The sequence below is a fragment of the Leptonotus elevatus genome, chromosome 12 (assembly GCF_054856555.1).
Source record: "Leptonotus elevatus isolate MCC_2025b chromosome 12, RoL_Lele_1.0, whole genome shotgun sequence".
In the NCBI taxonomy this organism is placed as follows: domain Eukaryota; kingdom Metazoa; phylum Chordata; class Actinopteri; order Syngnathiformes; family Syngnathidae; genus Leptonotus; species Leptonotus elevatus.
In genome coordinates, this window is record NC_141250.1 from 6,399,485 (window position 1) to 6,416,621 (window position 17,137).

General features: G+C 42.0%; 1 protein-coding gene across 3 annotated transcripts in view; it reads right to left on the reverse strand.

Moving 5' to 3' along the window:
* Positions 1 to 258: 258 nt before the first annotated feature.
* The window catches only part of kdm6a (lysine (K)-specific demethylase 6A), a 51,402-nt gene continuing 34,523 nt past the window's right edge, over positions 259 to 17,137 (reverse strand). For all 3 annotated transcript variants that reach the window (XM_086090573.1, XM_086090572.1, XM_086090574.1), the window contains 15 exons: positions 16,405 to 16,512; positions 15,942 to 16,325; positions 13,914 to 14,740; positions 12,006 to 12,135; positions 11,765 to 11,870; positions 10,990 to 11,195; positions 10,809 to 10,861; positions 10,663 to 10,731; positions 9,849 to 9,997; positions 9,650 to 9,764; positions 9,394 to 9,581; positions 9,154 to 9,295; positions 5,315 to 5,441; positions 5,062 to 5,232; positions 259 to 1,737 (listed from right to left, as the gene is read on the reverse strand). In XM_086090573.1, coding sequence (XP_085946699.1) covers positions 1,711 to 1,737; positions 5,062 to 5,232; positions 5,315 to 5,441; positions 9,154 to 9,295; positions 9,394 to 9,581; positions 9,650 to 9,764; positions 9,849 to 9,997; positions 10,663 to 10,731; positions 10,809 to 10,861; positions 10,990 to 11,195; positions 11,765 to 11,870; positions 12,006 to 12,135; positions 13,914 to 14,740; positions 15,942 to 16,325; positions 16,405 to 16,512 — 2,802 coding nt within the window. In that variant the 3' untranslated portion in view covers positions 259 to 1,710. The remainder of the gene's footprint in view (positions 1,738 to 5,061; positions 5,233 to 5,314; positions 5,442 to 9,153; positions 9,296 to 9,393; positions 9,582 to 9,649; positions 9,765 to 9,848; positions 9,998 to 10,662; positions 10,732 to 10,808; positions 10,862 to 10,989; positions 11,196 to 11,764; positions 11,871 to 12,005; positions 12,136 to 13,913; positions 14,741 to 15,941; positions 16,326 to 16,404; positions 16,513 to 17,137) is intronic.

Here is a 17,137-nt window from a genome sequence, read left to right on the forward strand (position 1 = left end):
GATATCCTTTGAGGTCCGTATGAACACACGTGCGCACACACACACACACATGCGCACAAACTAGCTACATTACTTGTCTATAAGAACGCGGTGTGAGGCAGGGCCAGAGTGGAATCGATTGAAACTGTGAGCAGGGCTCAGGCCAGACCATTTTCAGTCAAATATAGAAAATTAAGAGCACAACTCATTCAAACCCATCCACAGTAAGGCAGCCACTACACTGTGCTGCACCTGCAACTAAAATAACTAAACATCAGGTATAAATAGAGACAATTCATTTATTGACGCATAAAACATCCTTCAAACAACAAACCCAATTGAAGATCAGGTCTCTGCACAATGCTTAGTAAGCACTTTTATTTCTTTACAAAACATATTCGGAGCTCTCCTCAAAAATCACAAGGCTCCATTAAATGTAATGGCAGGTATTCTGGAGAGAAAAAATTTGACAGCATTCCATCAACAAAAAATTCCAAGCAATAAATATGCATTTATAAATAGTGTACATTTACATCAAAAAACACTAATTAACTATGTGCAACCCTTTTTCTTGGTGACATGGCCTTGTGTCTACAATGATTTATCAAACATTGTTCCAGAAAAATTATATATATGTAAAAAAAGAAAAAAAAAAAAAAAAGGAAATGTCGCAAAGACTGCATCAACTCAACTGTTCACATTACAAACATGTTCTTTTGTTTTAACTAACGTATAAAAGACCAGCTAGGTGATGGCAAACGGCACAAAAGAGAATCGAGAACATAAGAGTCAGTAGTCAGGTGATTTGAAACAATTTATGTACAACGCTTAGATTACATGAACAGTGGTGTCAAAGTCCGGTCCTCGAGGGCCTGAGTCCTGCATGTTTTAGAGGTTTCCCACGTTCAACACAGCTGATTTATATTTAAAAGGAACCCCGACTGTCATGACAAGTTTGCTCTCTATTATTTATTTGGTTGAGCCTAACATAACTATGAGATGAATTTTTCAAAAATAATTTCCAGTTTAATACATTTGGTAGAAACTTAATGTTGTTATTTACGTCATACTATGTACTAAAGGGACGATCAGAACTCTTGAATGTGTCTGGTGAATGACGAGAGCCCGATCGCATGTTGTTTCTTTAGGAACGCTACGAGGCTTAACTTGCTTTCTTTACAGGCGTTTCACACACAGCCGCCATTCTATGTCACTACCCAATGAATGCGTTGCAACGTAAATAACAATGGCGGCGTACGTCCAAATTTCCACAAAATTTATTAAACTGGAAATGATTTTTGAAAAATGAATCTCATAGTTATGTTAGTAACAACCAAATGAATAATAGAGCGCAAACTTGTCATGACAGTCGGGGTTCCTTTTAAGCTCATCAGCAAGCTCTGCAGGAGGCTGATCCTGATCATTGAATCAGGTGTGTTGGAGTAGGGAAACCTCAAAAACATGCAGGACTCGAGGCGCTCGAGGACCGGACTCTGAAACCTGTGATGTAGGGAGTCCAGCGGTGAAACAGTCTTTAACAGGAGCTGCCTTCCCCCTCCAGTCCACCGGGGGAGGCGAGTTGCATAGACACACAGCTTAAGCACAGCTAGCTGCCTTGGGGGAACGCTACAGAGCGTGCTTTAAGAGGACTGACGGCTTACTTCCTAAATGACGACAATGAAAAATGCATGGAGAGTCCGTTGTGGTTGAAAAACGTCCTTAAGCATATCATCAAGACGAGGAAGGCAAGGGACTCGCCTGTGAGGAGAAAATGGCAAATCATCACTTGAATGCTCAACGGCGTGCTGTCCAAAGTGCACAGGTGCAAGAGTAGTACAAAATGGTGGATTTTAGGGACTTTTTTTCCAATGCCCCACATGATAATCCTAACACCAATCAAATATAACTATCATGTACACTGATCACCTGCATATTCACGTTTTGATTATTTTTTTTTGGGTGTGTGGAGATGATTTTTGCTTTTGTTGAAGAAGAAAAAATGATTGCCCGTTTTTGGTTAGCATGACTTATTACGTATTTTGTGTATGTTTAAGTGCACTTCCATCTTAACACTTATCAAATTAAATCACAGCATCTTGCAGGGGATTGCTGTTCCTTAGACGAGTCCAGCTGCTAATATGCATGAGTTGCATTTTTGGGGGGGACCAATGCGCTTGAGTTGAGAGCCGCAACTGCCAACAGGCCATCTTGTCTCGTTCAGTCTTATGGTAAATGGTACTTCTTTTATATATTCTTTTCCACCTTACAAGGCCCTCAAAGCGCTTTACATTCAACTACTCATTCACCTACTGATGACGCAGCATCAGGAGCAACCCGGGGTTAAGTATCTTGCTCAAGGATACTTCGACCACAGAGCCACGCCATCCCCTTATGGATGCTCACCAGTGGTGCAACAGATCACAAAACTCACGATTCGGATCGGATCACGGATCGGATCGTTTTTTGGATCAGCAAAAAAACACACACACACAAAGATAAATAGTAGATCAGTAGTAGATAGCTGTTTTTTGGCAGAAAAAAAAAATACAGATTACTGATTTATCTGCCTATTATTTAAAAATGTATATAATGTATACAAACCCCCCCCACCCCCCAATTCCTTTTCAATGGGTGTAATTTACGCGCAAACTTTCACTATTAAGATTCTCTGCTTTGAATGACAAGTCCATAGTATGACCTTATAAAAAAAAATCATGAAGTATACAAGGTTATTGTAAGGATTTATGTATCAATAATAAAACAATTCTTACTTGTTTGCAACTGCTGTTTTCTTGTATATATTTTTATCTTGTGTTATTTTCACAAGTTTTGGGACTTACTAGGCTAACCTGGGACCTCAGGGGATTGTATTTCACGCCATGTCATGTGGAAATGTGTGTTAAGACAAAAAAAAAAAAATCCTTGGATGTTTAAATCCTTAAATTTTGAGATAAGAACTTCTTTGAATCCTTGAAATACCAACTTTAAATATAACTGAAAAGGACAATGACAAAATAAAACAATAAGAAAGTGAAATAAGAATAGAATAAACTAAAAATATTAGCAACCGGAAAAACAGTACTGACAAATACCAACTGTTCCTGTGTTTTGGCCTTTTGGGGGCAGTGTGATTCTGTGCATCCATGGTGTACACACTTAAAGTGAGTATAGAAGAAAGCTGCAATTGAAATGTATTAAAAGAAAAATAACTCCTTTTTTACACTATTCGTTATTGGAAGGAAAAACACTCCGGAAGTCGATGCTAACTTCCTGTTAGTATTTGAATGGGATCCTCCCTTCGCTTTTAGCATTAGCGCTAGGCTAGCGATGTTCTAAAACACAGCATGTTTTGTCTTTAAATATACAGTGGATGTAATTCTTAACGTTGTGTGTTTCGTTTTACAATTAACTCCAACTGTGGTGTCATTTAACAGCTTATAGGACGCTTAGGGACAACAGAATAACATACGCTAGTTGCTAATGCTATGCAAGCAAAATGATGCATTCAGGGTACTTTCACAGCATCGGAAACTTCAGTTTTCTTCGATAACGTTTTAAGGGGAAAATAATCATCCATTTGGCCCAATTGGCCGATTGTTTTGGCCAGTGTTTGAAGACCAATAATCGGCCAATTATAATCAGCAGCCGATTAATCGGTCGGGCCCTAATAAATTGTCATCATTTATTTTGTAAAATGCTTTTCCCCGTTAAATAAAAAAAATCTATTCAAAATATCTAATATAGCCGTTTAGGATTTTGTGTTTTCATTTATTTTGTAAAACGCTTTTGTCCATTAAATTAAATTAAAAAAATACATTCAAAAAGTCTAATATACCAGTTTAGGATTTAGGAACTCATCTTAAAGTGCAATATATAGCAGAAACATTCTTATTTTATACATGGTCCATGTGTAAAATAACAAAGGTACTAAGGGCCTAAAAACTTGTGTCCCTACAATCTAAACGGATATCATTGACATTTTGAATTGAATGTTTTTATTTTTTAATGGGCAAAAGTGTTTCTATAAAATAAATGAAGACAAAGTTCTATTTATTGTATTTTATTAAAAAATTATGAAAAGACCAGTGCAATTTAAGACATTTTCTCTTATTTTAAACATGGCGAGTGAATGACAAAGTAACCTTGGTCCAGAATATTGAAAAATAATTCAAGTAAGCAAAGTCAAGTAAGGTACTAGTTGTCAAACTCATTTACAGCTACCAGCCAGGCACCCGTAGGTAATGCTAACAGCTAGCTGCATGCTAGCCAGTAGGCCACTTACGTCGGAGACTTCTGTTGTTTCATACAATGACGGCGTAATTAATTAGCAGTTTCTTAGCGTCCTAAATTAGCAATTGTATATAAATTTGGGATAGCATTGTCTTGATGTTGGTCGCAACTTTAACATTAATCAAAACTACGTACGTCTAAAAGGGAAGTCAAGACAGCCATCATGCCATGACATGGGCCACTTTCAAAGTAAATGTCTAACAAGGCTAGTTGCATTGCCATCAATGTAAACAAACTTTATTTTGACGTTAGCCTGAGCGTATGCGGCCATTGCGGTGTGTTACGTTGAGTATCTTTCCGCTTCCTTGACATGTCTGAATGGTGTACACTGTGAATGCGCACTTTGTTGTTTTTTTCCCCCCCACCAACCAATCCGCGGATCGGAGGCGATCCGAACCGTGGGGCCTGATCCGAACAGACCACTGATCAACGCTGATCTGTTGCACGAATAGCGCTCACGTGACTAATAGAACGTCATTCCCCATGCAGTTACAAGAAAAATTATAGGTTATAGCCTACTATTAGGTATAAGTAGTTAGAGTAATATCAAGTTGAAAATACAAATTACACATTTATATGTGCTATAAAAGAAACTATTTAATATCATACTAGGTCCTTATGCGTTTAGAAACCGCTCAACCCTGATATCTGATTTCTCTCGACTTACAAAAGAGAGGTCAGATGGGGGGGGGGGGGGGGGGGAATCAGAATTGTGCCGCTAACGTTGCATGAAAAAAAAAAAAAAAAGAAGGAAAATGATCTTATGTATCTCTCTCTGTGTGAAACACTTACCAGTGTGAAGTGGTCATAGACCTGCATGAGCTCTTCAATCTTGTACTGCTCCAGCACAACAAAGTTGTCCAGGTTGGGGCTCCCCCTGCGGGCACAGTCCTGGCAGTGGACCACGTAGGTTTTCCTGCTGTTGCTCTCGCTGGTCACGAAAAGCAGGTCGTACACCTCCACCTGTGGGGACAAGACACGCCAGTATGAGACAAGCAGAGAAGGCAGGTGGAGGAGGAGATACAAGATGGTCCACGTGGTTTACCTCACAAATACTGCAGTAGTGCGCAGGCTCGTTCTGGGTGCGTCCGTGCCATACTAACTCCTTCTCGGCAGCCAACAGAAGCTCTCGCTGCATCTGGCACTGCTTCAGAGTCCGCAGCAAGCAATACCTAATATGGACACGTTTGGCTTGGGTTACAAATTTCATAAATATATATATATATTTTTTTTAAATGCAGTCATTATTATATACTTTCAGACTTTTCTTTGGCTGTTTACATATAGCAGAAAATAAACGCTCTGGAATGCAAAGATTTACGTGAAAAGGATTTGCAGACTTGAACAAACAAAAAAGTGCTTCATATTTTTTTAACATAAAAAGTAAAGTTATTACACATTTACTCTTGATTTTAAATTACTATCCAATTTATTTGATTATGAGTATGAAGGTAAATTGTAGCGTGACACCCTTTTTTTTTTAATGAACACATTCCTTGCCATCGAATGTTACAATACATATTGGGCATCCCTGATTGATCAATAACAGTGAATGAGTTGGAGTTAGAATACATCAACATTCAATAACTATTATTTATTTATCACAAATACTATTAAATAACAACATTTTGGAATAAAGAAATATAATTCTCCCCTCCCCCCACACACACAGCTCTAATGAAGTCAAATGTGTGAAAATGACTAGCAAATGAGCACAACTCTAAGTAGCAACACCTAAAAATTGGATGAAACCTGAAAGTGACTGTCAATTGCTCAATTTGTGCTTTTTCCTCATTATTACCTGGCGTCGAACATTTTCAAGGGTTGAAAGTACTTATAAAAATTCCTTTTCACAATAAAGTTATGTTGATAAATTATAATTTCTTAAATTTCTGCATAAACTCATGATAAAACATAGGCCGATCGTCAACATTTTCAAATCGAAGGCTACATCCAGGCTGCAGGCAAATGCAAACCAAATTGGATTTTTTTTTATTTATTTTTTTGCCCATACATGAAGTGTAATTTCCCAACTATAAGCCGCTACTTTTTTTCACTTGCATTCATCCCTCCGGCTAATACAACGGTGCGGGCTTATTCACCACGTCACGAGGGGGCACACTATAAAGAAAGTGCAAGAGCGCCAGGCAGAGCAAAACAAACCAATGAGCCCAAATACAGTGGGAGAGAGAACAAGAGCCAGACAGTTTGCGCCCTAATCATGGAAAACAAACATAGAAGTGAATAAGATGCTGCATTTAAGTTAAAGGCAATCGACCTGTTTGATTGTGACATTGACGAAGAGGAGTTTTTTGGTTTTGAGAGCGACAATAAAGGAGAGAGCGAGGCCAATCTGGGCCTGTTCGGTTCTGACACTGAAGACGACGACTTCAATAGTACGGCAGGAGGAGAGCAGTGCTGCGGTCCCCTGTCCATGTCCCCGCCGCGCCCCCCCCCCCTATTTATTTTTTTAATGCACCACATACACTCACTGACATGCCTGGGAGGCGGGTGGATCGGAGCGTGGGGATATCATTTCCCTCTGCTCCGGTTCACCTGCTCCCAATTTTAATGCACCACACACACACACACACTTGTATATACACTGGGTGGGGTCACATTCAAGGTTTAGGGGTAGAGTTCGCCAGTCGGTGAGCTGGCGGACTCAGTAACGGGTTAGTGCCCCGTCCTGCTGTGTTGGGTTGGGGGCGCGGGCCGTGTTGGGGTGGGCGGCGCTCCTGCTCCTGGGTTTGCTCTCCGGCCGGTGGCCCTAGCGGGGCCCGGGGGTCGTCCTTTGGCGCTGCCGCGGCCTGGGGGGCCCTGAGGTGTTGCGCTTGCTCTGTCCTGGCAGGGGTCGACGGCTCCCCTCTTTGGTGGAGATTTTCATGCATGCCAGATCCACCACACCAGCATCTATCGAAACTCAGACACAATCTGCTTCTTCCTCAGGTCATTGAATCGGTGGAGGCTGGTGTCTGTGGATCTCACTCTGCTTCGTTTGTCCTTCCTTCTTTTCCTCAGTCTCTCCTTTGGTCTCTTGAGGTCTCCCTGATTTTTTGGATTTGTTGGAATTTAGATGTTTCTGGGGTTGGTGAAGAACTCTGGTTGGTGGCCCGGTGGGTGGTGTCTGGTCGGTGCTGGATTTCACTTTCCTTTGTTTTCTTTGGTCCTTCCTCGGGTCTCCTGACGGCGGTGTTCGGTTTAGGTGAACGGTATGGAATTTTTTTTAATAGGTTTTTGGTGAACTAACGAACACACACACACGCACATACAAAAAATAAATAAATAAATAAAATAAAATAAAAAGAGCAATGATGATGACATTACAGAATGAACAATACTGAGCTCTTTTTAGAAAAAAAGGAAGAAAAAAAGGGGGAAAAAAGGGGGAAAAAAAAGTGCGGCAGGAGGAGGACGATGGCCCGAGAATTACCGGTAATGACTGACTTTTCTGCTATAGTAGGTTGGGGTATTTTTGTTAGAGTAATGTATTTTTGTACAGCCTTGTTATTACTGCCGTGTTACTGGCAGTGACAAGCACTTTCAAAAACGGATTTCATTTGACGTCATTGCCTCGTCAAGCGCTGTAAGTTTTGTTCTGTTGTTATACTGTACTACTACTGGGACTGCAGGACAAGCACTGTATTATTTGTGCACCTTACGAATGCTGTTCAGATGTTAATAAATGGGACGCTTTGCGTTCCCAAACAGTCATCTCTGTCCCGACAATACCCTCTGTGGTAGCGGTGACCCTTAAACACCGGTGCAGTAATATTAAAACACCTGCGGCTTCCAGTCGGGTGCAGCTTATACATAGACCAATCTAGAGTATTCCCCAAATTTAGCTAGTGCGGTTTAAAGTAAAGTGCGCCTTATAATCCGGAAATTACGGAATCTAAATTGCTAAATTCAGATTTTTTTTTTTCAAATCTGACTTTGCTCACTTTCATTTGTGGATTGAATGCGTATTTTTATTTTTTTTGCAATGCATGTCTGGACAGGTCACGTGTGTCATCTTTAGTAGAAGTCTCCATGAAATGAAGAGATCAAAAAGCCTTGCCTCATTTCCTCAAAATATTGCTATCTCCTCTTGCAAAACTCCTCTGTAGATATGAGATGATAAAAAGATGAACACCAACACACTGGTCACTGGACCATAAATTATTTACTTCCGTTCCGCATGCGTGTCACATTAGAAATCACATTTGTTTTTGTAATGTGATAGAGTACATAAAAAGATTGGATCTAACCAAACAAAAAATCATAATTGGGCATCACGCTCTGCAGTGTGAATATAGCCTAAGCCGTTGCTCTAAAATAAATAAATTGCTGAACATTTTAAGTTTGATAAAGAGCACTTAGATGTTCCAAAATTTTCAACTTGGAAACATTTTCTGTAGACTGATTAAACCAAAGTCGAAGTGTTTGAATTGTTTTTCTGCCATGTGTAGTGAAAAACTGGCACAGGACACCAACATCAAATGTCAAGCATGGTGGAGGGAGCACCATGGTACGGGCTACTTTACTCTAATATATATATATATATATATATATATAATTATTATTATTTTTTTTTTTAAAGGTCCATGGTTAGATCAATGGAAAACAAATGTTTGATGTTTCAGAGTGTTCCCCTTGTCTGTAGATAAAACCTTCCTTGCATGACAGTCCTGATACAAAACAGCACAATATTTCAAACAGCTAGAATTTTAAGCAGCTGAGAATTCAAGCACTTTTCAAAACTTGCAAGGAACGAATGAATTCCAAGCACCATAAGACACCGCAGGCAGTGCGATAAATACATCTTGGTCATGTAAATATCGACATGAGCTAATAAATGGGAAAGGAAAGGAAAGGTAATTGAAAGGAGAAGCAAGTTCTCACTTGATCATCTCAAAGAGCTTGTGGTCAGACACTTTGATGTTCCTGGCCAGGTTCCAGGAGAGGTGGATCATGGGAACAATGGATTTGACACTCTGCAGTTTGTTCCACTCGTAGCGCTCTACTGCCAGCTTGTACTGATGGGCTGGCGAACATCAACAGATAAAACACCTCAGTTACTGCCTCAAAACAACAACATCATTGGGAATGAATGACTAGTCCTTTTGAGAGTGTTGACATCACCTGTGAGGGGTCCAACATTCCACGCAATGTTGTTGCACCAGCCAATAGCTTGCACCCAGTGGATGGCGCCCATATTGAGCCACACCAGGTCCCCGGGGCGCTGGATGAAGCGGTACACAGGCACATTGGTCGCATACAGGTCTTCAAGGTTCGGCCACCAAGAGCCCATCAGGAAGTTGATGTTGTTCCTGTCATAGAATCCCCCAAAGGTCAGCATCAAAACATCAAGCATGCAGTAAATTAGCTTCTCACGCACTTTTCGCAGAAGCTGTTGATGACGCCCCAGTACGGTTCGGGCACAGCAAACCACTCGCAGTCGCCAGGGCCGATGTTGATGTTCACCGAACAGAAGTTATTGTTCTCTTGGTGACCTAAAGAACCACACAAGCGCTTATTTTTAGCCAAGTGACCAAAAATGACAAGTCATGATCTATTAATGCTAGTCCCATGTTTACCTGGTGTCCTGGACCCGGGAACCTTCATGTAGAGCTGCACTGTGTTCATGCCCAGGATGGTGTGTCCCACGTGGCTGAGCAGGTTGCCGGCTGATACCACCCGGGCAAAAGCCGGCAGCTTGGTCAGCTCCTGGAGCTGCTGCTTCCACCTGTAAGTGAGAGGAACATTGCACAGAGCATGAGACAACTAGAAACACATGGCTAGAGACAACCACAATACATCCCACTGGACATCTTTGAGATCTTTGCAAACGTGGAAACACAAAAGAAAGAAAGCCCACTTGGTAATCTACTGATGTTGAAAAGAAGTCAGCTGGAATTCTTTGTCAATGTTTTCATCGTGGATAATTCATCTATTTGACAAAATTGTAGCTGTAAAAGCTAATGTTGGTTTATTCAATACCTGGCATAATCTCACATTTGATAAAACAGAAGGTTGAATCATTTTGTTCCAAATCTGAAGTACTGTTACATCCATCCATTTTCTGTAACACTTTTACACATTTGGCATATGAGCAAGTTAGAGTGTATCCCAGGTGATATTAGGCGAGAGGTGGGGCATTCTCTGGACTGGTCACCAGCCAATGGCAGGGAACATGTAGACAAACAATCACACACACTCAGATTCAAACTTTGAACAACAAAGTCTTCAATAATGTATTGTAGTTACCGAGACGAACAATTTGAATATGATCCAAATAAAACTGTTACCTGTTCTTACATAGATGCAAAAAGAGAGTGTCTGTATTCCAATGAGATACAATAAATAAACATCTTAATTTCCTTGTTTTCATATATGCAATGGTCCACTTACTTCTTTTCATCCGAGAGGTCTATGTTGGTGCCAAATTTGATGTGCTTGAATGGACATTTCCTCCGCCGACTAACACAAGAGCATCAGTGTTAGCAACAGGAATGAGAAAATGGTTGATTCCATCAAGGCAGCCAAAGGAAAGTCACCTGTCAGATGAGGCTGCCTCTGCTTCCATCTCCTTCTTCTTCTCATTCTCCTCCTATTTCAGAAATCAATATCAACTCGAATATACACTGCGTGGGCAAATGTATGTGTCTTAACACATGGCCATTCCATCGACAGGAAATTAAAATAGAAGATAATTTGGACGTCCTCTTTATTACTGACCCGTAGTGACTCCTGGAAGGATGAGGCCTGGTACTGGGCGTACTTGATGATCGTGGTGTGCGAGCGGCTGCTCTCACAGCGCCACATCTTGTGGCTGCCGCTGAGGTCCCAGTTCTCGTCAGTGGGCTGGGCCAGCTGGGTGCGAACTTCCACCAGATGGTCGGGATTGGCCTCCACCAGTGTCTTGGTAGAGAAAAGGCCCAAGTCTGCACAGAACAGGAAGAATATGGAAGCACGGTCAAGCATTGATGTCTGCATTTTTTGCGTTTTTAAACTCCCAGTTGACATTTGACTGACACTGCTTTTGTGCAACATCGTCATTATTATTTTTTATTTATTGTGTCATACAATGATTTGAACATATTACTTTACAAGCAGAAAGGGTCAGTCTTCCTGATTATAAAAAGTTGTGCACAACCTGAGTTGTACATCTCAAAAAAAAAAGGAAAAAAGGAGCCCTCGGCCCCCAACAAAAAAGAAAAATAATGTCTCTTGCTTAAGCAGAGCTGCCAGGTACCAACATATAGGAACTTGCTTCCACAGCAATTTATCTGAAATTTCATATTTTTAAAATTGTGTCAGGAACATTACAGGACAGTGTCTGTATATTGCAGTAACATTTGATGCCTGCGGGTGGTACTGTTGCCAGACATGTCAAATACAATCACAACAGCCATTTAAGAAATATCCACAGAGCCATGCTGCAGTGCTCTGTACAGGAAAAAATATATGTGAAAAGTAAAAACAAAGGTGGATTTATTAGGTGGTTTCTTACCCAGTTTGAGGGCTCCTGCCAGGCCCCTGATAACGGTCACAGGGTTGGCAGGGTTGGTGCAGAACTGATGGAGAGGAGGGTAGAAGGCGTCCCTCTTGTTTTCCAACTGTGCAAGAGAGGAAGCACAAGGATTAATCACCACTTAAGACCCCTTCCAGGGAGGCTAATGAGGAACCGTTTCACCAACATTACAGCACAATATCATGCACTTATTTCTTTGTCAACGGTGACTTTGACTCACATAAATACTGGGCGTTGGCGGGTTGAGCTTGTCCTTTGGCAGGGGAGGTAGGGGTGTGCTTGGAGGTCGTGGCGGCGGGCACTTGTCCAAGATGATGCTGCTTGTCGACAGACCGTTTTTGCCCAGGTTTCTGAGGCGTGGGGAGTCAAGTGATTAGCTCAAAAACAAAGTTGGCATGAGTGAGCAACCAATAACAGCCCAAATGTAGGAGATATTACTTTGTCAACTTGGAAAAGCATCAGGAATGCCACTTTGAAGAAGTAAGAGATAATATGTCAAATTTCTAATTCCTGATGTATTAATTATTCAATAAATGAATAAACAGGGCCAGCACTGGTTCTGGTAGGGCCACCACAACAGGGCTCATGGTGGCCTGATAAAAGGCTAAATGTACCGCCCGCCCTTCAAGACAACCCTAGGGGCCAATTTTGTTGTGCCAACGCGTGTTTCTGATTGGTGGGCTGGTTCACGCTTGTTGCTAGTTGGCTGCTGGCTTGTATTAACGGAGGGGAGAAGGCAGAAGAGAGTTGCAGCTGTATGTACTCTAATGTGGAGATGGAACGAGAAAGTGAACAAAAAGAGAAAATAAAACTGCAAATTGCAGTGTGACCTCTTGTCTCCTGTACTTCATTTCGTTTACCGCGTTTAGACCCTACCTTTTTGGCGACGTGCAGCCGCCTGGCGCTATCCACGGAGACGATTTGAACACCGGCCGAGACCGAGCAGGAACGGATAACAAAATAATGCCGGTATTTGCATTGTACAAAACAACATTGGTTTGGTTAAGGAACTCTGGAAAATGGCATCAGCTAAGAGACATGCTTACGGTGCATAATTTAAACTGCAAGCTATCAGTTACGTGGTTGTACATGGGAATAGAGCAGTCGCGAGATAATTTCACATCAATTAATCCATGGTTCGGAAGGGGAAAAAGCAAGAAAACGAAATTGGGGCTTGCCATTATTCCGGGAGGATTAACGAAGGAACTCCAACTGGTCATTGAAACTGGGCTTTGAAAGTAAAGTTGCGAGACGCATGGGAGCGATCAATGAGAGAAGGCGAACACACACCACCAAAACAAACTGGGAGGCAGCACCGGCTGGACAAGGTACGCCACGGTATGTGAATGGATTGTGGACGTCTGGGTTGAATGTCTGATGTTTTTCATTGTTTTGCTTTCTCCTCTGTAAGGTAGGCATTATTAATTTCGGCCAGAATTATTCCATAATATTTTCTCTTTAACCACCGCAAAACACTTTGTGCACTTTATGCTCGCAGTTTGTGCTTTGTGATTGTGTATTCACGTCAGATCAGTCCCGATCCAGTTATTTTCACTTATAATCCGATATGACAGCCTTATTTTATTTGTATAATTATTTTAATATAAAATAAGTGCAAAAAATATGGAATCACTGAATAATGTTACAACAACATTTTTACTCTGAAAATTCACTAGAATGCACCACCCAAGTAGATTTAAAATCTGTGGGAAACACTGGAGCTTTATGAGAGAGAAAGACATGATTGAGATTTACTTCATGACACAGGAAGGAACAAGCATGCCAAAATAAATAAATAGTGAATAAATTAAATCTGAACATAATGGAGGATCTATTGAAATAAATATTGAGATGCATACCACATACATTTATTTATTCATTTAATTGTGTAGTTATCTAATTTTGGCATCACAAGAAATGATGAGCAGAAATATGTTCTAAAATATTCAGAAGAGTAAGTTTAGTAGGGTGTTTTGTTTAAATGAGAGAATATGCTTTTTTTGTTTGCGCAAGTTATTGCCCCTTCTGGTAGTTGTCTTTTAGATGGCCTGTAGAAGAAAGGCTAAATTTGCATCCGTTGAAATCTAAACATGTAACGGATGGAGTGAGAAAAAAAGGAATGTCATACCTGCACGCCTTGAGCACCTCGCTGGAGCTGGGATAGATGGAAACAGAAGACCAGGGAGCCAGGCCAGCAGGGGCCAAGTGTCTGTGCAGTGTGCCTTCTGGAGTCTCCAGTTTTTGCGGGCTGCGAGAGTCCTCCTTCCCATTCACTATGGGCCCCTGACTGTCGGTCTGGCTGTTAAGGCAGGAGAGGCTATTGGGGGAGTGCACAGCGGTAGTGGTGGTGGTGGACCTTGGCGAGGATGCCAAGAAGTGCTCCGACACAGCATTGGCAGCATCCGCGTGGACATTGTTGATTTTCTCTGAGAAAGGCCCTCCGTGGTTACTACAGTTGTTATTATCGTCATTCGTGGTGGTGTTGGCTTTTCCCTTTAGCAAGGCTGAGAGTGGAGGATTGTCTATAGTGGGCGCACCGGGGGCTGGAGAGCCAGGTCTGTCCGTCACCCGCAGCTGGACATGATTAGTCGATGCCTGTGCGGGAGTGGCGCCGGGACTTGGGGTCATCCCTGCAGCGGTGGCGGTATCTGGACCTAACGGCAGAGTGGCAGCTGCTCCCGCGTTACCCCCGGAAGGCGCATTGTCTTTGGTGTGGAGCCCTGAGGTAGTGGTGGAGTGGGGCGGCGAGGACAAGTGGTTGGGGGTGGACCTGGGGGAGGTGGGGGATAAGGAGGAGGCAGAGGACGAGGCAGTGTAGGGCCCAGAAGAATGTCCCACCTGATTGAGAATAGCCAAGGAAGAGAATGAAGTCTGAGGGGAGGAAGAGGAGGAGGAAGAGAAAGGGGGTTCTCCATTGGGACCTGCCGAATGTGAACCTGGACCTTTGTGAAGCCCCTAGACAAAGAGGAAACACACTTAATCAATAGCAAAATTGAACAAATCTCTCTCTTGAGTTCTGAATATATGAATTAGCTTGGGCTGCTAGTTATGACATTTGTGACCTTTATGAATTTATGAACATCCGCTGAGGTTGTTTGAATTCAAATTGCCATTACACAGGACTTTGGCGTACCTCACATTAGATTGCATCAAAGGATTACCTTCCTAGACTGGCAAGCTACACCCAAATTTCTTGAAAAAAAAGAAGTTGGTCAGGTCACTCGACCGTTGAGCGATTTCAGCCCGGGCCAAAACGAATTGTGAAATCAAATTTGCTTATTTGTTGACGTATTCTTTGTGAGCAACAACACTCTTCAGTGCCGGAAGTCTATCATCAAACAAATCATCAACTTTTTAACCGCAATGACGACATGTCATTCACTACTGTGTCTCTTTGAGTAGCTATGTTGAATTTACTATGTATCTGCCCACCGCTACAGTTTACTCATGGACTTACTTCCATATGAAAATTATTCATTTCATATGTACGTCCGTGTGTTTACTACTTACGCACATACGTCCTGCTTTTATGATGACGTCATGTCTGCTCTTCACTGATCTGATCTTTTCACTGTCTGTTTGGTAAGGTTTGCCCTGCCTCAGAAATGGCCAGACTCATCTGCTAGTTTCCAGGCTATTACATGTGTTTTTTTCCCTTTTAATTTTTTTTAAAGGTACATAATCCAAGAGAAGGAGTAGCTTTTGGGACTCAGGCTAGAGTTAGCATTTCTAACATATATTGGAAACTAGCTTAGCTTTACACAGTCAAAGAAAGCGCAATCAGAAGAAAAGATGGATAACAAAAGCTGAGGCGACCAAAACTGCAAAACTTTTCAAATCATCACAAAGCCCTGAAGTGCATCAGGCTGATGGAGATAACACAGGTAAATTAGTCCAGAAAGCAAAATGTCTGACTTTTCTGACGTGGGAAAGTACACTGAAACGTCACTTTGAACAGGGAGTTCCAAGTCACAAGTCTGGAAAAAAATGTAACCACTCAGTTGGGGTACAGTGGTGTGATCTTTGACTTGCTCCATGTGTTAAGTGCCCTGAGACAACTTTTTTCATGATTTCGTGCTATATAAATAAAATTGAATTGAATACCGGTAGTATAACTTCTGCCGTAAAAGGGGCTTGCTCGTAAATGTTTGTTTACCTGAGTGCTAGCGTTGCTATGCGGACTCCTCCACGTCTCGTCTGGATGAGCGGGACTAGCGCTGCTGGTGCTGGGGTGACTGACGGCTGTGCAGTTGTGAGGTAGAGAGTTCTGCTGCGCGTAAGGCACGTTTCCGTTGCTTGTGCTGCCACTTCCCAACACCGCGGCGTGGTCCCCACCTGGGGACCTGGTGTCGAGTGGCCCAGATGATGGACTTGAGCATGCTCCGTTGGCCGTGGGCTGGACAACGCACTGCTGTCTGATGGCTGCGTGATTCAGTGGGGATGAACGGGTAAGGCCTTCACGGCAGTTGGGGGACTCCGCCTGAGGACCATTGGGAAGGCTGGGCTGCAGCTGGGCACCTGCCATTGCCTGTTGTCTCGCCTGACAAGGCAAGATGGAAAAACTGAGGATTTCTGTATACTTTGTTTTTTAATATTACAAAAGTAAAAAAAATATGTGCCTGCTGCTGATGCTGCTGCATGAGTGAGAACTGGTTCTCCAGCTGATCCAGCATCTGCACCTGGAGGGGCTTGAGGATGGTTCTATTGGTTCGCAAGTGCTCCAGAAGCTGCAAAGGACAAATTTTATATATCTTTTCACTTTGCGTTGAAATAAAAGGAGTTTATTATTTGTTGTAAACATGCAGTGTTCTTTGTCTGCCACTAGGGGGCCCTTTATCAACATGGTCAATAGATCAGGTGTCTTCAAGTAGAGATTTAAGGTCCAGGTCAAAAAAATGTTTTTGAGACAAACAACATGTATAACATGGATTAGGCTGGGCTATATGGGTAAAATTTCATATCTTGATATTCATGCCGGATATCTTGATATAACGATATTAACGATGATAAACTAAGCTTTTGGCAAAATATCGAACCAAAAGGATGTGGGAAAGTGCAGTTTTTATTTATTTATAACTTTATAGTTTTCCATTAACCTCGCATACATGTTTTTTGAATGATGGAGAAAAACTGAGAAAATTCACACACTCTTTCTCAATGCTCAAATGCCTCAGACACCTACTTGAAAAAAAGAGTTACAACTGTAACTACGGTTTTATGAGTCCCGGACAACTGTGACAGGACTGAGTGTCCTGTCACTCGGAATCCTCGTGTACACGTGTTCAAGATTTCATAGGAAACAAACCTCTGGTGATACTGGAACTTATACCCTTCTAGGATCACCCAGTGACT